Source organism: Sebastes fasciatus, chromosome 12 (genome assembly GCF_043250625.1).
Source record: "Sebastes fasciatus isolate fSebFas1 chromosome 12, fSebFas1.pri, whole genome shotgun sequence".
Lineage (NCBI taxonomy): Eukaryota > Metazoa > Chordata > Actinopteri > Perciformes > Sebastidae > Sebastes > Sebastes fasciatus.
Genome location: NC_133806.1, coordinates 27,829,874 through 27,850,191, shown reverse-complemented (window position 1 = coordinate 27,850,191; position 20,318 = coordinate 27,829,874). Strand labels below are relative to the sequence as shown.

Below are 20,318 nucleotides of genomic sequence, written 5' to 3'. Positions count from 1 at the left end.
AGCTGCATAGCCTGGCACTGATCGATCCAAACTCCATTCAGAAAACAAGCAATTTAAAAGTTGTTTTCTTGTCGTCTTGCGGACAGACCTGACAAAGCATGAATTCAGACTTTTTACCAATCTGCATCATTATTTAGTTATTTCGGCATCATTAGATCCGCTTATTGTAATTAAATCACAGCACAATAATAGCGTAATTAAATCTCACAAATTAATTTGTAGGTTCATACTGCAGAAGCGATGTGTGGCTTGCTAGACACAGTCTGTGAATGCAGCTCGGTGAAATTCACAGAGCGCCGCTGGGTGATGTTATGAACCCAGACACGACGGCGTTTGGTTTTCGCAGAGGAACTGAAACTGTTGACATTTGTCAGACCAGCAATTCCTTTTTTTTTCTTATTTCCACAATAACATAAAAAAATTTAGTATTGTCTATGGTCATCTTTGTTATACACAAAGCAATATTTGTTTGATACTCCTCCTGCCTACAGATGATTTGTATGCAGGGTTATAGATTCAAATAAACACATACATTGTTCCTGAATAGATCCAATTCCAGATGGTTCCGCTTTTGTCAGAAAGATGTTTTATTTTCCCCTACAGTGTGTTTGTGTGTTTTGTCTTTTTCAGATTGCTTCAGAGCAAACCAGAGGCTGTGCGGAAGGCTTTGTCTGAAAACAGTCTGCTGAAAAACATCAACTTCAATGAGAAATTCCTGGGAGAAGAAAATGTGACAGAGAGTAAGATGTCATTATAATGCTAGTCAAAGATAAAAAAAAAAGAGTCTGAAAACCTGTTCAAAACGACCTTTCAGTGGATACAATTATAATGTTTTCACATCTCAGTTTGCTATTCTATTGCTGATAAATTGATGAATGGTGATTTGTACCCTGTAGTCAGTTCATCGAAGCTTCTATAACCTATGCTCTATACACACTGAGGTTGTTAAAACAGTTATTATAATGGTACAGAGAAAAGACTAGAAATAACAGATTGCATTTTAAAAGGTTGTTGGAATACATGTCTAAAATATTGGTTGCTCTCAATAATGATTTACCGTTTCTGTAGACTACGACCTGCCCCAACGGCCCAATGAAGCTCACATTTTCTATGGAAACATGAGTAAGGTGGTGGTGTCGTTGCTGGGGAGTGTAAAGAGCACAGAGCAGAAAGACCACACTGAGCTGCTGCTGCCCTCTGCTAGACACGGTTCAGAGACAGACAGGTACAGTCAGACTTATTTCTAACACACTCTAATATACTACAAAACATTAAACACAAACACAATGTACAGTTTAATGTTGATGTGTAATTCCCAGTGGTTTGGCAAATGGCAATGTGTCTCTGGACGTGCTGCCAGTGAAAGGTCCCCAAGGTCCAGCCCTGAGGGTAGCAGAGCCCCCCTTAAAGGTACCATATGCCCTCTTTAATGGACTTTAATGGTTTCCTGTGTTGAGTGATGAGATGCTGTTTCTAAAACATTGGTTTCACTGCATTTGACATTTAAAAAAATAAAAGTAGTCTTTTTTTTTTTTCCCCCCTCAGGCTTCAGAGCCATTACACAGGCAGCCTGAGTCCTGGACCATCCACCCAGAACAACTTGTCCTTGCAGCTCCCACCATCAGTGAGTAGAGTCTAGATTGCAAAAGCATGTTATGTGGGATTGTATCACCTCACTTCGTTTTGAATCCCACCACAGATTTTGAGTATGGTTGGTGAAGCAATCGCCTCCAAACCTTAGGTGAAAGGCTCCTGAATGGCATCTGATTTGTAGCTGCACAAATTTGCTTTTGTCAATGCTGTTTTTTGTTTTTTTGTAGATGGTGCAGCCACCACCAGTCAGGTTCAGATCCGGAACAATACATCCAGAGAGCTGAGCTTTGATTTGTCCTGGCCCGCTCACTGCCTCACCATCACCCCTCAGCATGGAGTCATCGAGCCTCAGTAAGAATACACTTGGTTGTTGGGTAAAATACTGTAGATGGTAAAGTTAAGCCTTTTGGGTTAGAATTAGACCCTGTGGTGTTTGCTGGATGTCTTTTTGCTCATCTCTCTTGTTTTATTTGCATTTACCACAGTGTGTACGTGATTATACCATACAGTCAATGTTGAGGTATATGTATGTAACCGTGGCAGTGCAGCCCTTTACAACTATTGTCATCATAGCTTCACTAAATGAACATTACAGGAAGGAGGTCCAATCCTAATGTGATCCTAATCCTATATGACTGTGGCAGCTAGTGACTCAAAAAATTGGGGAGGACAGGAGGAAAGCCAACCCATGGCGTTATGTTATTTTACACTAGTTGGCTGCTTATCTCTACTTTCTTTCTTTATTAAACAAAAGAACATAATTCACATTCAGTATAACAATAACAAAAGAGCCAGGGGTATAGAACAATAAATACAAATATTAAAACCTACATATAGGCCTATTGAGTGTCTCAATAGCCTTATAGTCAAATAAGAGAGTGGTTTCACATATTGCTCAACATCCTTCAAGAAAACAACAAAAAAGGTATTTATTGTTAAATTCCTATTAAAGATTAAAATAAAATATATAATAAGAAATATTGTTTTGGGGTTTTTGAACAAACCAAACCCCACATTTTCCCATAATAACGTCTTTAAAGATATAATCAATGACAAATCTGTAAAGGTCATTTTTTAACTGCTGCATGTTGTGATTGACAGGATAATATTTATGAACCATTTTGAAGGACAGTTCCTTAACCTTATTCACTATTAGGTATTTATGAGGGGGAATCCAGACCTTATTCCAAAAGCCTATGTATCATTTACAAATCAATTCCAATATGCCATGATGACATATCAATATCTCTTTGAAACAGGGCGGGTGTGGCTTTATTATTATTATTTTGGGGATGTAGTGAGAGACATATTCTTCCTACTGGGGAGTAAGCTGGGTCGGGCTTATCTGTACTTTCTTATTAAGCAGTAAAACAACGACTTACAAGGTTTCTAATAAACAATCACTGCAGTCTCTGCATGGGGACGCACCTCGTGTTATAAAATAGAGGAGCAACCTCCTCTGCCTCTATGGACCAACCCCCACTGGTGTGTATATACAATTTTAATTATTCCACTTGTGTCCTATTTCTTTCTTATTGCTAAACAAGGTGCCACCTACAGATTTTGATCAGCCCCAACCCTTCACTAGCAACTAAATCCACCCTGCTGCCATGGAGTGGGCAGATTTATGTCCAGTGTGACAGTCAACAGAAGGTATGAAACACTTTACAAACCTCAAGTCAATCATGAATCGTGTGTTCTGCTGTGAGAACTTAACAAGAGCTAAAAGTGCGTGCACTGTGACTCCTGGTTCAGTTTATAAAGGTCCAGATTCGTGGGGACCTGGCTCTGGATGTGTCCGCGGCCCCGGCAGACACCACTCTGTCGGCCCTGCCTCCTCAGGCCGCCACCCCAGTGCTGCCGGTGGCCAGGCTCGCTGCCAGGCCGTCACTACCGCCGCAGACCCCACAGGCACCTCAAGCCCTGGTGGAGATCAGCAACAAGACCATCATGTTCCCCACCACTCCCTCAGGGGAAACATCAGGTACAGACGTCTCTCTGTTCACCCACATTTGGGCTGTACAATAGAGCAGTGCATTGTGGTCAAGTCTGAGCAGCCTTAAAACAATGATCTAGAAGCCTGAAGCTTTGTTTATACTGGCACGCGACACCGTGGCGCGGGCCTCCGTAGATTGCGTGCGCTATAAGCATGCACAGAGGCGATTATCCTTAGCGTGTCGTTCGTTGCAGTATGAAACCGAAACGCCAGAGGGCGTATAAACAAAATATTCTGTGGATAAGCAAGAAGTCAGAGGAAAAAATAAACTGTACTGTAAATATATGTTATGTGAGCTGTAGTGACCAAAATAAATTCTGAATCCAAATTGAATGAATTCAAGGTCATATACAGATGTTTTTATTTGAATTTTTTTTTTATTATTCACCTGAATTCTTTAGCACATTTAGATATAAAAATAACAAGCTTTGTAAATTACACAAAAATATGTTTTTATAATTTAATCTAACCATTTGACAGTACCCCCACGGCCCACTAGATGGCGCTCTGAGGCCCATCAACTGGTTGAGAACAGCTGCTCTCGGCAGCATACTGTGTGTGTATTCCTGTGGGAGACTTAAACTCTCTGTTGCTCTTCTACTTCAGAGGCCCAGCTGGAGGTGCTGAATGGGGAAGTGGAAGTGAGGTGGTACCTGTCATCATTTGCTCCTCCATATGTCAAGGTGCTTTTTTCTCGCAGTTTTATTATCATCTCTTTCTTCTGTCAACACTTTCATTCTGTTAACTGCTTTTCTTTTTATTATCCCTCCTCAGGAATCAAATGCTTCTATTTGTTTTTCTAGTTTATTTCCAAGTGTAGCTAAATTCTTCTCTTTTGTCTCATGACTCACTTTGGTAATGAGTTTATTTTGTAGGCTCACAATCCAGATGTTTTTGATATAATCTTGACGTTTTGTCTCGTTACGGGCCATTGAGTGATAGCAGGTTTAAACTGTGGTCCCTTCTCTCTCCTCAGGGGGTTGACAACACCGGAGATGTTTACCGGGCCACTTACACTGCTTTCAGGTGCTCCAGGGTCTCCGGCACGCTGGGAACCCATGAGAAGATACAGGTAGGCACTCAAATCCAACTAGGAGATTTAGAGCAAGTTGTTGTAAAGGGATGGGATGGGACAAGATTTACTGCATATGATGTGGGTTATTGGGGAAACAGTCTTGTGATACTGGCCATTCTTAGCTGAGAAGGACCAACAATAACCCATGCTCCACTGATTAGGTTATGCCAGGCACACACTACACGAGAATCGAGACGATTTTGGGCCCGTTTCTTCCCTCCCGACAATCGCCAGCAAATCTTTCTTTGCCTACTTTTATATTCTTGGCCACTTTACAAGTCTTTAAGTACTCCTGAAATTATAATAGATAGATTATTATAGAGGTTAGCCTCTGAGAACATATTTGAGTATAACAAGCATTTCTATGGTAAAATCAGTTTCCTCTAATGTTTTTCTTGCTCTCCCAGGTGCCTGTTACTTTCCTGCCCAGGGACAGAGGGGACTATGCCCAGTTTTGGGACTTGGAGTGCCACCCTGTGTCTGAGCCCCAGCAGAAAACCAGAATCCGCTTCCAGCTCTGTGGCACTGTGAGGACTCATTTACTAGTTTTATGGGATTCAAACACCACACTTCATAGAGAAACATGCTTCTGTAGTAAAGGAGATACACTGGAAAACGACAAGGTTCATTTTTTTGTGTTAGAGATTTAATTTAGCTCAAAATACAGTTACTATCAAAACCATTTTTTTTTTTTATTTACTTGAGGCTCCATCTGTTTTTATGTTGAGGTCTTTTGCTCACATTTCATAACTGATTAGCTTAGGAGTCACTATAATTCTGAGTTGTGTTATAGTATCATCACTGTTTTCTTCTTTACTCTCCTTAACCATGCTTTATCTAAACCTTAATGAAGTCATACTTCTTTCCCAAGTAGAAAAATGTCCAAATCTACAGTACATTAGACCAAATTTGTATCTTCCATCTTTATCATACTGTCTACAACAAACAATAATATTCATTCACTGCTTAACTTGTTTCACTCTCAAACCAAACAGGGCTCCAGATATGCAACCAAAAATCTGTGAAGTGCGACTAACTATTTTCATTGGTCGCACCGGTGCGCCTGACATTTAGCAGGTCTGTCCGTTACGTTACCGCTAATTTCTTCTCTACTCCAATGATCCCCAAACAGCTGATCTCCTCGTAGCGCATTTCTCTGTCACTTGTCCACACACTCGCTACGCACTGATTACATTACGCTACTCTTATACCAATGTAATATGTAAACATGTGGATACGGTACTATAGGTAGACTGTAAAATCACTGTTGACACGTCTGAAATCAGCAGGACCAGAGCTAGTTAACGGGACATCCCATTGATAATTATAACGTTATCATGATGAGTTCAAATGTAATCTTGTAAAAAGTATTTTTTTGCGAGAAAAAAAACAGTTGTTTGAAGGAGATGTTTTCACCGCAATATAAAATAGATAATAGATATATTTTTTACTGTTGTTTTTTACTGTGGTATATAATTGAGAATCATGGAATTTAACTGGTATTGGTATCGACTACTAAATTTCTGGTCTCGTGCCATCCCTAGTGTAGGCCTATGGGAACTGACAAAATGCTTAAAATGTATTATTGTCGCGCAATAATACAAATTTAATAATTTGGCGCGCTGCACCTAAATGAAGAAGTTAGGCACACCAGTGCAACCAATGTAAAGAGTTATTCTGGAGCCCTGCCAAACCATGTGTACATGACCAATTGCTCGCTTTGGAAAACACTCACTTTAAAGCATTAGAAGGTGTCATTACCTTAATCAGTTTTAAAAACCAGCATGTGTGGTACTGTGGTACCTTGACTACGGCTTTGTAGTGTTAGTGACAGAATTAACAAATGAGAAAAGTGGGTTGTGAGATGGTAAGAAGAGCCACCCTGCTGAGATGGGCCTGCAGGCTTCGCGTTTACACTACTTTAATGTGAAGTGTTATGACAGACCCAGTTAACTTAAGAGCATACATACACAGCAAGTGGGATGTCAGATAGATGGCTCCACATAAGTAGGTTAAGTGGCTGCGATGGTAGGGCTTTTGTTGTTGCCGTATTTCTTAGATGCAGTGTTAAAGTGGAGTGCCAGATTCTGCAGTGGTGTTAAATGCTAATCTGTGACTCCACTTTCCTTTGATTTAGATATGTACCTGGCGGTCTGAATATGTGTGATGTGTTTCACGTTTAGTTTTTATCATGTCTGAATATGATTAGTAGTGATGCGTCTCACAATCAGTAAGTTGTTCATGATATACTTGAAAGATGTTAGAGGGTATTTCCTCTCAGTTGTGTGTCACTAAGCAGCTAGTTTTGAAGTAGGGTGGAGATGGCAGTGGTGTGTTGTTGTTTTTTGCATCCTAAGTTTTGTCTGTGTGTCTAAAGGGAGTAAAGCCCGGACCAGTGGAAGCACCACAGGAAGGAGACTGCTCTCTGGTGAAGACAGAGGCCTCAGTCAAGACCAGGAAGAGAGCCGATGCCTCAGCAGGCAAGACCAGGTGAGACCTGGGAAAACTAAGACTAAATAAGCATATGACTATGATTTGCCACAAACTCATGTGATTAAAGGGGAGACTTCTGGGTACCCATAGAACCCATTTTCATTCACATATCTTGAGGTCAGATGTCAAGGGACCCCTTTTGAAAAGGGCCATGACAGTTTTTCCTCGCCAAAATGTAGCTTAAGTTTGGAGCGTTATTTATCCTCCTTTAAAACTGAGCCCGCTACAACCTAAAAATCGCAAGTTGCGTTAAAGAAATTGGTGTTGTTAAAACAAATTTGCGTTAAGAACTTATTATCGTGCTAACTTTGACAGCCTAAAGAATAACAGTGCACCGGCTATGAACTGCAACATCTGTCATTGCCCCTCTATTTTTTTCCTTTGTTTCCTATCATCTCCCTGCTGGGTGAGGCATAACAATTCCCCAAAATAGAAAAAGCTCAATTTGTTAGACTCTCATAATACATGAAAGAAATGGATGGTTAAAGAATTTGTTGGATATTGGTAAGCTCAGTCTTCATGAGGGGAAAATAGTCCAGCATCCAGTACATCAATATGACGGATATATTTGTCATTATTTTAAATCAACATTCTTTAAAGAAATAAACTGTAATTACAGAGTTTAATTAACTGCAGGTTATGTTTTTAGAGTAGGTGCTGATATGATGGTTATGCTTTCTGTTTGACAATTACAAATTGTGTGTGTTTAGTCAGGAGGAGGCTGTGCGGAGGGGCGTGTATTCTCCACAGGATCTCTACACCTTCCCAGACACACGGCCGGGTGAATCCAGCACTCTGAAGGTCAACATCCGCAACAACTCGTCAGACACACATGAGGTGAGGAATGCTTTATTCTCATGAAGACATGGGAAGGAAAAATATTTACTTCCTCAAACTGAAATACAGTATGTACATATGCAGCACTGTCTATTGCAGATAAAGATACACTGTCAGAGTCAAAGCAAGGGGATCTTTAAAAGATGCTTTTAAAAGAAGTCTTTTTTTAGTTTCAGGGCGTTTTCATATGAGTTACGATTGATTCGTATCGTGCCGGAGTGCGATTGCCCCCCCTCCCCCCTCTCCACTCCCCCGCCACTCAGCTTTCACATTAGTAAAGTTGTTCCGTACCCAAGTACACTTGTCATCATCCACGTGTATTTGTTTATGTTGAGATCAGCTGTTCTAATGGCGGAGCATCGTAAAAACACTTCATTCAAACTTGACAGAAACAAAATAAAAGTCACCAATACTGTCGTCGTTAGTCTTTCCAACATTCACCAACTCTGGTTTGGTCGAAATAAACTCTTATTTTGCCTAGTTTGGATATGAAAATATGCTCACATTGTGTATACTGTTATTACATATTGCTAATACAAATTGCATGACTGTCTTGATTTATTTGTACTGAGTGATACATGTAATAATCCCTAACAGCTGTCATCGTGCTTTGCATGGATTTGATATTTGATGTGTGGCTTCTCTAATTGACTTGCAGTTGAAATTTGTAAAGCCTACGGAGCCCTTCTACATCAAGCATTCCAAATATTCCCTGAGGTGAGTCCAATGATCATTATCCCTGACAGAAACTCTCTTGATAGTAGCTGGGTGACACACTGGGAATCAGAGGTTTAGAACAAATCTTTTATAATTAGTGCCCTCCTCTGTTTTTACTTGTTACTGCGCTTCCATTTTAGGATTTATGCACACCACTCCGTGCCACAATATTTTTATTGACTGCGTTTCGATCCTACTTGGATCTTTGTCAGGTCAATGTGTTTGAAAAAGTGGAAACCACGCCCATATTTATGCATAAAGCACACCAATAGGCCAACAAGCTCCATGATGGCAGGTGTATTTCATCCAAAACACCAGCGTGATAAAAACATCCACAAACAATTCACAATTTGATAAAGTGCATAAAAACAGTAATACAAAAGCCATATTTCTAAATATCATACTTCTAAATATTAGGCCTGGGATGATACACCTATCTCATGATTCAATACTATCACGGTACTTGGGTGCCGATTAGATATGTATTGCTATTCTATGTTACGATTTATTGCTATTTTTGTTAACTTTTTTAACACTAGACCATGGGAAAAAGTTGAATCATACACTTCTAGGGACTTTTACTTTGGAAAATATCTAAATTAATACAGTAAAAATTTTAAATTTTTATCATGTATGTAGTCAAGAGATGTCCTGAAGTCAAATATATCAGTTATTGTCAGGAATTATTTATTACAATATTACAAAAATCAAAGAATAAAGACATTTCCCTCACAAATTAGTGGTATTTTCTATTTAATTTATAAGGGACGTGTAATGTTTTATAATTCTGGTGAATATAATCCAATCAATCTTATTTCCATATATGTATTTTCATTTATTTGTCATATTCATCATCACATATATCAGAAAATCCATTGCCTACGTTCAGAAATATTACATTACATTAAGGTAGAGGAGAAAGGAAAGAAGAAATATTTATTACAATCACTGGATTTCAAACTAAAAAGTTTGTATGTTGTACGTTTTGTATAACATTTTTTCATTTTTACAAGTATTTGTGTCAGAATATATAAATATAACTGTATATATAGGAAGAGCCATCATAGTACAACCACCACCATTATTTGCAGGCGTAACCTTTTTTCTTTACTGATGCTGTTCTGATAGCCTCGCACCTACGTGATGTGCGTATAATGAATCTCCTTCTGCTTTGATTTCTCTCATGCAACGAAGTAGCTAGGTATTAATGTTTAGTCAGGAATAGTTAAAAGACATGAGACATGCTCTGTGATGTAACGCAGAGTCTGTGTAATGTTGTTTTCCCATTGCGACTGCTCACTGTGGGAGGTCCTGTGAGATGTTGGGACCTGGAGGATGATGTTACTATATACGGTACACACTTGAGGCCTCGAAGAGTACTGATGTTTTTACCTAACTGAGGCCTTTGGGATGGGTTGCCTGGCCACAGGTATCAGCTGTGCTGTGCTCTGTTGATGTGGGACTGTGTTCAGAATGGGCACAACATGTGTTTTTGTATTGTTGAAATATGAAAAACAATGCAAGAGCGGTATGGGAGAAAAATACATATCGAACTTAGAAAAATAAAGCATTGTCAGACGTACCGTTAGTATGTCGTGACCTTTTTTATCTCCAATCTTGCCATGTGTTGCCACAACCTGAACCTGACCCCGCCCTGCAGTAGGTGTGTTGTGACCCCAGCATGTCGTGGCTCTTGTCATGTACTCTCATTTCAACCACATCCACGCTGAACATAACGTACCCCTGCTCCCCCATTTAGTGTCTATTTATTATGCCGTAATATTTTGTGTTCTCATGGATTCAAATTGAAAATGTTCCTATTTGAATACAGTGATTTTAAAGTTATTTTTGCCATAGTCTAGCATGTCGTGATTCATGAAGTGCAGTCCTAAGTACTTGATTTTATTTTTATGTGAAAATTACGGCTGTCAATCGATTAAAATATTTAATCGCAAATTAATTTCACATTTTTTATCTGTTTAAAATGTACCTTAAAGGGAGATTTGTCAAGTATGTAATACTCTTATCAACATGGGAGTGGGCAAACATGCTTGCTTAATGCAAATGTATGTCTATATTTATTATTGGAAATCAATTAACAACACAAAACAATGACAAATATTGTCCAGAAACCCTCACAGGTACTGCATTTAGCATAAAGGATATGCTCAAATCATAACATGGCAAACTGCAGCCCAACAGGCAACAACATCTGTCAGTGTGTCAGTGTGCTGACTTGACTATAACTTGCTACAAACTGCATGTGATGATCATAAAGTGGGCATGTCTGTAAAGGAGAGACTTGTGGGTACTCATAGAACCCATTTACATTCACATATCTTGAGGTCAGAGGTCAAAGGACCCCTTTGGAAATATCCATTCCAGTATTTCCTCGCCAAAATTTGGCATACGTTTGGATTGTTATTTAACCTCCTTCGCTACAAGCTAGTATGACATGATTGGTACCAATGGATTTGTTAGGTTTTCTAGTTTACTTTGACAGCCCTAGTGCATGTACATTTGTGCTGGTGTGTGTGTTATGTATTCATGCTTCACATTTCAAATTGAAATAATTGTCTCTTATCTGTCTATTATCTATTTATTAACTGTCGTTCTTCTCTCCCACCTGTTAGAGCGCAGCACTATCTGAAGCTACCCGTCCAGTTCAAGCCCAGTACTGCAGGCAGACACGCTGGCTTGCTGCTCATCCAGTCAGAAACAAGTGGAAGTCTTGTTATTCAGCTGACCGGTGAGGCATCGCCTTGAATCTACCATCCTACGCCACCTCCTCATGCTGGCTGGCTGGCTGGCTTTGGGTGGATGCTCTTCCCTGTACTATTCATCGTGGGACAGACGAGAGGAACAGAGAGGAAAAGGCAAATGGATCAAACCACAGACTTGAAGCCTTCCTCATCATCATATTTGGAGAGATATAGCTCTAGAGATATATTTAGTTGCTGATTAACCGGAGACTCTACTGCCAACTCAGTCCCGTCTGTCTCTGGAGGTGGCACAGGTGTCCTCAGCCGACCCGTGAAAAATGATTGTGCCTGTTTGCGCCTCGAGCTGAATGATTTGGTCTGACTGGCTCACAATTAGTCTGACATTTCACAACGCTAATGATTTTTGTCACTTCACTCTAGATCTGGTATTTCCCTTATCCCTGAGTCATGTCACAAGGCGGCATTGTTGTTGCCACGGCGTCTGTCAGACAGCACCGGTTGGGATACGTTAGGGATTACTTTGAGTTGGCCACACAGGAATGCCTTTGTCTCTTGTTTGGTAACATGGCTGTGGAGATTTTTTTGTTTTTGAAAAGCCAAACCATGTCTTTTTTTTTTTGCCATGTTACATAGTGAAAATCAGAAAAAGGGAACTGGGCATATTTTTGTCTCGAACCTGATTAAGTCATAAGTAGGGCTGACCCGAATGCTTCGAAGCTTCGACCGTTGCCATGGCATTCAACCTCCAAATCACTATTCGAATGCTTCGTTTTTGTGAGTATGTAATAATAAATCCCAAAATAAGCCATGAAATAAGGAATAATCCTACAACATTATTCATATTCAACATAAAGATGTGACGGTGAGGAAATTTTCCCACCGGTTGATAAACTCGTGACAACACCAGTGTCACCCATTACACCGGACATTTTACAAGAAAATGTGACGCTCAATATATGTTGGCGCCCTTACTTTGATCTTTAACGTCGGGTGGCTGTGTGTCTGGCCTCTCCGGTCCAGCTTTCGCTGCGGGGCCGCAGGTTTCCACCTGGCTCTGCTGCGTCGTGCACACCCGCTGTGACCGCTCCGTCCTCCTTGCGGGGAGTGCCTCATTAACGTTATGGTTCCCTCATAGCATTGGGTTTAAATCTGAAACATTGCCAAATAGGCGCGTTTGCTTCGACACCAAATCCTCCGCCATCTTTCGGTCTGTCAACTCTCTCTCGTCCTGTGTGTGTGAGAAATACGACACCTGCTACTCTGAGCTGAGACTCCGTACGGAGCAGATGCATTCGCTTTCAGTTTGTAGCGTCCATCGTCCGACTGTGTATTGATAACACGCTGTTGATACGCCAAAATAAAAAGAAAAAAAAGAAAAACAACGGTGGGTACGTAATGTAATCGATGTATGCCCTATCACCTTGTAACACCGGTAATACTGACTACCGCGACAAGTCTAATTGGAATGTTTTGTTTTTAAATTTTTTTATATATAATAGGATGTAATAATAATGTATAAATCCCCAAATAGCCTGTGAAGTAAGGAATAATCCCACAACATTATTCATATTCTACATTAATTATTATTAGTTACTCTCAGACGGATATCGCTGTTTGGCACGGAAACGGGTAAGGGTGGAGACAGATGGATAGAAAAACATGCCGCACTGCGAAGCTTCGTTTAACTTTGAATATTTCTCACAGAAGCTTCGAAGCCCAAAAATGGTATTCGGGACAGCCCTAGTCATGAGTCATGCTCGTAACAAGACTACAGGAGATCTAAGGATTCTGTTTTCTCTGATTTTGAAATTTCGGTCTGTCTACATTTCCTAAAATGTTCCCAATCTTCTGTACTGGTGTGGTTTCTATGGAAATGGCTCCTCATCATACGGAGCCCACCTGCACAGTGGCCTTTGTCAGCAACACCACGTGTTGACTTACCAGCAACCTCCAAGACTCGTTCCAAACCGTCCAGATGCACTGAATTTAGCCCTGATCAGTGCAGCTCACAGCAACATTAGGATGCTTAATGATTGTTATTACATGCTAAAAGAGTTTCCCTCTGGTGGGGTTTTTTGTTCGGCAGCTTGCCAGGCCTGCTTAGTATGGTTACCATGGCAAAACCGTGTTAATCACCGTTCCAGTCACAGAAAATTACCTCTCCATTTCCTCTTTTGGCTCTGGGGCAAATGGCCAAAATTGCTTGGGGGGTATTGGATTCACATCCATAATCAGTTTTGGAACTGGAATGGCATGGGGGAAACGTACATAAACTTCATCAAGGATGTGTTGTTAGCCTGTTTAGATGCCACACACTGTGACAACACTTTGGAGATGAAAAACACTAGAACTGAGCATTATTTTCCTGCTAGTAGAGCAAATATGAAGGCAGTATATTGTCACAGGCTGCTCTCAACGTGCCTCGACAACTCTCTTGACAATATTTTGATTTACAATTTGCACATGCTTTAAATAGTATATAATGTAATATATTGTATGTACACATTTTAAATAAAGTTTTGTGATAAATAGCTTGGCTGTCTTTAATAAATTCCCATCATATTGCTGTCGGAGGGGTAGTTATTGGAAACAATGAATGAAATATGGTTGACGGGTAGCTTGCTGTTTATTTCCCTTCCTAGCTCTGGGCTCTGATGTTTGTTTGTTTTTTCTTTATCATCAGTAGCCTGTGTAGAGAGGACAATAAAAGCAAAAGCACCAAGTAAACATTTAGACAAACATTAAAACTGTAAATAAAACATGAGGATAAAATGGGATTAAACCAGCATTAAATCCAATTTTGATGGCATGCGTGATAACAATAAATTTTATTTATATGGCACTTTTCTTAACCGCATTACAAAGTGCTTCACAACAAGACAAAGAAAAATACAATAATAATAAAATACAATATAGATAAATAAATTGCAATGAAATAAAAATTCACACAGAGATAAAAGCTTTTTTTAAAAGAAGAATATTTGACATTTAAAAGTATTGATAGATTTAGCAGCCCTAATCTCAGCAGCTAAATCGTTCCAGAGATTGGGGGCCTGGACAAAAACCTGATAGCCCCCCAGTCGGGCTCTGGGAACGCTCAGAGGGCCACTATCAGCTAATCTAGGGTGACTGACCACATCCCAACAAACCAAATGTAGGATAAAGACTATGTTTGAGTGGGACAATGTGGGACACGTTACCAAGTCTTTGTTGTACCTGCATTTTCTTTGTAGTAATTTCCATTATAAATTGAACTCTAAATCCATCCATTCTAAATCTCCTTTGTGACTTTGTGGTGAATCGCAAGTTTCTCCGTTGTCCGTAGCAAAGACGGTGACAGGTGAACCTGTATTTTATCCACATGTGTGCAGTTTGATGGACATCGAACACCGCCCCGTGATGACAGCCTTCCCTGCTTTCTTCACAGCCATCGGATAAAAGCCAGATTTTAGAAAAGCATCTGTCCTGCAGCGGTTTGACTCTTGAAAACTTGAGCCAATCAAAATGAGGGACATTGTCTCAATATGTCGGGACAAGAGATAAAAACTGCTGTGCAGTCCCACATAAAGAGGGACACCTGGTCAGGGGTCTGCAACCTGCATCTCCGGAGCAACGTGCGACTCTTTAGCTCCTCTCCAGTGGCTCCCTGTGGATTTTTAAAAAATGGAAATAAATAACTGTTTCTTTGTTTACATTTTCATTTTTATTTATCATTTTTGTAGGTCTATGGTACGACCACATTGAGGGAAAAAAATAAAATAAATAACTTTACGAGAAAAAAAAGCCGCTATGTTACGAGAATAAAGTCATAGGTTTACGAGAAAAAAAAAGTTGTAATATGAGAAGAAAGTCATAATATTATAAAGTAGTAATTTTACGTTTTATTTTCTTTTTTTCTCGTAAAGTTCTGACTTTATTCTCGTAATATTACGACTTTTCTCGTAAAGTTCTGACTTTATTCTTGTAATATTACTGTTTATTTGACTCGTAAAGTAATGACCTTATTCTCGTAATATTACGACTTTTTTTCTTGTAAAGTTATGACTTTATTCTCGGAATATTATGACTTTTTTATCGTAAAGCTATGACTTTATTCTTGTAATATTACGACTTTTTTTTTCTTGTAAAGTAATTTCTTTATTCTCGTAATATTCCGACTTTTTTTTCTTGTAAAGTTATTTCTTCATTCTCGTAATAAGACTTTTTTTCTCGTAAAGCTATGACTTTATTCTCGTAATATTAAGATTTTTCTTGTAAAGTTATGACTTTATTCTCGTAATAAGACTTTTTTTCTTGTAAAGCTATGACTTTATGTTCGTAATATTAAGACTTTTTTTCTTGTAAAGTTATGACTTTATGTTCGTAATATTAAGACTTTTTTTCTTGTAAAGCTATGACTTTATGTTCGTAATATTAAGACTTTTTTTCTTGTAAAGTTATGACTTTATGTTCGTAATATTAAGACTTTTTTTCTTGTAAAGCTATGACTTTATGTTCGTAATATTAAGACTTTTTTTCTTGTAAAGTTATGACTTTATTCTCGTAATATTACAACTTTTTTTTCTTGTTAAGTTATGACTTTATTTGCGTAATATTACACCTTTTTTTCTCCTAGTTTGGCCCTAATACTCCGTCGTTATTTGTTGCCGTAGTCTAGGGAGGAAATGACACCCTCTTAATCGTAACACTGATTAAGCATAACGCTTACTACCATTTGTACTCTTCACCCTAAACACGTCAGACCTGTTTCACAGTGACACACAGAAACAACACTTCAATTTGAATCATGTTAAAATAAGATGAGATAATCCTGCACATCCAGCACTGGGGATGCTGCTGCACATCTGGTCCTCCTGACCTCTGACCCTCTGACCCTGAGAAAAGGTGTAGAGGTGTCCCACCTTCAGATCAGTCTGCTCTACTGCTATACGTAAAGAGACCTGCAGGTGTCGCCAAAGCTTCACCGCCATCCTCCCCATCCTCCTCCTCAGCAGCAGCAGCCTGGCTGTCAGCAGCATGTAGTGTACAGCAGGGCAGCTGAGCTTTATTTTGCTTCCCACACTGGAAACCTCTGTAGTGCAGTTGGACTTGACGTCTAGCAGCAACACGACATCTCAGACTTTAAGCAGGCAGACTCGGCGGCTTAGTGACTGCGTTCACAGGTAGGGAAGCCTGCGACGTTTGTTTTCTGACTTATTTCTGGTGTGTTTTGATGCATAATGCTGTAGTGGTAGTTCTGGTTCTGCTAGCTGCTGTGGCTGCTCCGGCTGTCCGGTGTGGGGCTCTGACTTTGGGCTAGTTGCTGAGGAGAGTTGAGGCTGCTGCTTTCCAAGCTGCGCCAGACACCACAAGCTAAGCTAACACGGCTAAGTTAGCAGCTAGCATCCCATCTCTCATCTCCCATCTCTCCATCCAGCGGGGCCACAGCAGCAGTCTGTCTGTCTGTCTGTCTGTCCATGTCAGGCAGACTCACCCACTGACCTCCCTGCTAACCGGACCAGGTATTATTACCCTGACAGACAGACAGACAGACAGAGGTGTGTGTCTGTCTGGTGTGTGTGTCGTCAGCTCTGTGTGATTAGATGAACAAGCTAGCTGGGAGGCTATAGATGAGGAGTCTGATACTCTGAGCTGTCACTCATGTTCAGGCCAGAGGGCTAGTACAAGACACCAAGGTGCACATGATGAGGAGGAGGAGGAGGAGGGGTCACCAAGTAGCTTCATCTGCCACGAGTTGGTGCAGGACTGTTAAACATCCATACACATCCTGTCACCAGTTTAAGAAGTGACACTTTTAGTAAATCCCCTCCACACCTCCCTCACTACAGAGATCCTGAGAGTGTAACACAATGGACCTCTGCTTCTCTTTTTTTATGGGGGTACAGAGGGTCTTTAGGGGAGATAGCAGGTCAACAGTAGATGTCACATAGAAGTGGTGTACATCATCTGAAAGCTGGGAACCTGAAGAATAATTTGAGATGCAGCTAAAATAAATAGTGAAAGTGATGGTCATCCCCATGCAGCAATGAACTGGACAAATTTGGTGAATAAATGACCTGCTGCTGGGACTATCATGGAGGTAGGATTATTCCATGCAGGTTACTATCTCTACTGCATTCTAACATCTTGGAGATAACCACACAGACAATGACTAACAAACGCTCTCATTCCATATTATTTTCTGTGATTCATTTCAAACCACTAAATGTAAGAACATATTTAAAATTATGATTTTCAGCATGTTAACATCTCCTACAAAGGGCCTTATTATGGCTCATTTGAATATCTGCAGTGTCAGAAATAAGGTACATGAACTGAACAATCTCACTCAGAATAACACCATCCACATCTTGGCTGTGTCTGAGACCCACTTGGATGTAACTATCCAGAATGCTGAGGTATCTATTGATGGCTATAACATCTTCAGGAGGGACAGAAATATACATGGAGGTGGAGTAGCGATATATATAAAAAACAATTTTCCTGCAACACTGTGTGCTGAGCTCATGCCAAATAACTTAGAATCCTTATGGGTTAGAGTACATCTTCCTCACCTAAAACCAATCTTGATAGGCTGTTGCTACAGGCCTCCAGGAACTGATACTCATTATCTGAATGACTTATGTGAACTAATAGACAGAGCTGCAGATGTGAACGGTGAAATTTTCATATTAGGGGACATGAATATTGACTGGCTTGCAAGTCAATGCCCGATGAAAAAGAAGATGGTGTCACTAGTCAGTGCTTGTAATCTATCACAGATGATTTCTCAACCGACCAGAGTCTTTACTAACAGTGCTGGTCATACATCTGCCACTTGCATCGACCATATTTACACAAATGCTCCTGAGCGCTGCACTAAACCAGTCTCTCTACCTGTAGGGTTCAGTGACCATAACATTATAGCTATTACCAGGAGAACCAAAATTCCTAAATGTGGTGTCAAAATTATTAATAAGAGAATGTATAAGAAATTCATCTCAGAACGTTTTTTGGAGGATGTCAGGAATGTAAACTGGGCCGATGTGTATGCTACACAGGAGCCTGAGGCTTCTTTACATATTTTTATGAACATCTTTATGAGGATTGTCGACAACCATGCTCCCATGAAGAAGTATACTGCCAAATCCAGACCAGCTCCATGGTTGAATGAGTCTTTAAAAGACCTTATGAAACAGAGAGACAAAGCCAAATCCACATTAGCAAAGTCAGGATCTGTGGAAGACAGACTAAAATATTGTCAATTGAGAAACCAAGTGACAAAACAGAATAAAAGCATGAAAAAGGAATATTATAAAAATAAAATAAATGCAGTGAAACTAGATGGTAAAGAACTCTGGAGAACCTTAAATGAAATAATGGGGAGAAATAAAACTGGGAGCCCTTCTTTTGTTCAGTCGGATGGCAGGTTTTTGACTAAACCATTTGACATAGCCAATTATTTTAATGATTACTTTGTGAATAAGGTCGATGCACTAAGGCAGAATATGAGCAGCGTGGATTCCAATACTCTCAAACTTATAAGTAACAATATAATGATTAACAAAAGTTGTTCATTTCAGTTTAACAGTGTGGATGAGAGTGAAGTAAGGAAGTTGTTAAAAGCCCTTCCTGATTATGGCTCCGTAGGCACTGATATGCTGGACAGTAAGGTACTTTGTCTCTCAGCCGACTACATTTCTGGTCCCATATGTCACATATTAAATAAATGTCTAATGGAAGGTATATATCCTAGTATTTGGAAAGAAGGTAAAATAATTCCCTTACCTAAAGATGGCAGATTAACATTTACTGGGCAGAACAGCAGACCCATCAGTATTCTCCCTGTACTAAGCAAACTGATGGAGAGAATAGTCCATTCACAAATACAAGATTACTTTGACTGTAATAGCCTGTACACTAGATTTCAACATGCTTACAGACATCACTACTCCACTTGTTCTGCACTAACGCAAATGACAGACGACTGGTTAAAAGAGATAGATAATTCTAGGATAACAGGTGCAGTGTTACTGGATTTCAGTGCGGCATTTGATGTCATAGATCATGACCTTTTAATTAATAAACTACAACGTTATGGATTTAGATCAAGTGCCATCACATTTATGAAGAATTATCTTTTATGCAGAACACAAAGGGTGTATTACAATGGCAGCATGTCTAACAGTAAAGGGCTTAACTGTGGCCTGCCGCAGGGCAGCTGTCTTGGACCTCTCCTGTACTCCATCTTCACAAATGACTTGCCATCTGTATTGCATAAAGCCAGTATACAAATGTACGCCGATGATTCCACACTGTATTACGCAGCAAATACAAGCGGCGAACTAGACCAAGTTCTATCTTCAGACCTAAACTTGGTATACGATTGGATAAAACAAAATAAGTTGGTACTAAATATCTCAAAAACCAAATCCATTATTTTTGGATCTAGTCATAAGCTGTCATCTATGCCCACAATGAATCTCTACTTGGACAGTGAACCTATACAGCAGGTGGATAAGGTCACATTACTGGGACTAACCATAGACAATCAACTGTCATGGGTCGAGCACATAGAAACAATTGTCAGGAAAATGGGAAATGGTATCTCCATGGCAAAAAAATGCCTTCCGTATGTTCCGGCACACGTTCTGGGACAAGTAGTTACATCTTTAAGTTTAAGCCACCTGGACTATTGCTCACCTGTATGGTCTTCTGCACCGAAAAGCATACTGCGGAAACTACAAATTGCACAAAACAGAGCTGCAAGACTTGTGTTACACTGCCCCATGAGAACGAACACAGACAGCATGCATCATAAACTGTCATGGTTACCAGTAGAGAAAAGACTTGCCTTAAGCACAGCGACATTCCTTAGTAACAGCATTTATTCTACTAAACCCGA

At 39.9% G+C, this 20,318-nt stretch overlaps 2 protein-coding genes across 2 annotated transcripts in view; both read left to right on the top strand.

Annotated features, from left to right (window-relative positions):
- Window positions 1-13,965, top strand: part of cep192 (centrosomal protein 192) — a 39,671-nt gene extending 25,706 nt beyond the window's left edge. Inside the window, exons 39-52 of the mRNA XM_074654514.1 lie at window positions 631-740; window positions 1,069-1,225; window positions 1,320-1,410; window positions 1,546-1,624; window positions 1,821-1,944; window positions 3,141-3,246; window positions 3,349-3,577; window positions 4,196-4,272; window positions 4,566-4,661; window positions 5,072-5,191; window positions 7,042-7,154; window positions 7,868-7,994; window positions 8,653-8,711; window positions 11,345-13,965. Of these exons, the coding sequence (XP_074510615.1) occupies window positions 631-740; window positions 1,069-1,225; window positions 1,320-1,410; window positions 1,546-1,624; window positions 1,821-1,944; window positions 3,141-3,246; window positions 3,349-3,577; window positions 4,196-4,272; window positions 4,566-4,661; window positions 5,072-5,191; window positions 7,042-7,154; window positions 7,868-7,994; window positions 8,653-8,711; window positions 11,345-11,477 (1,621 nt within the window). The 3' untranslated portion in view covers window positions 11,478-13,965. The remainder of the gene's footprint in view (window positions 1-630; window positions 741-1,068; window positions 1,226-1,319; window positions 1,411-1,545; window positions 1,625-1,820; window positions 1,945-3,140; window positions 3,247-3,348; window positions 3,578-4,195; window positions 4,273-4,565; window positions 4,662-5,071; window positions 5,192-7,041; window positions 7,155-7,867; window positions 7,995-8,652; window positions 8,712-11,344) is intronic.
- A 2,398-nt stretch (window positions 13,966-16,363) lies between these two features.
- LOC141779635 (low-density lipoprotein receptor class A domain-containing protein 4-like) overlaps window positions 16,364-20,318 on the top strand; it is a 231,639-nt gene continuing 227,684 nt past the window's right edge. The window contains exon 1 of the mRNA XM_074654540.1: window positions 16,364-16,596. The gene's annotated coding sequence lies outside the window, so the exon portion shown is untranslated. The remainder of the gene's footprint in view (window positions 16,597-20,318) is intronic.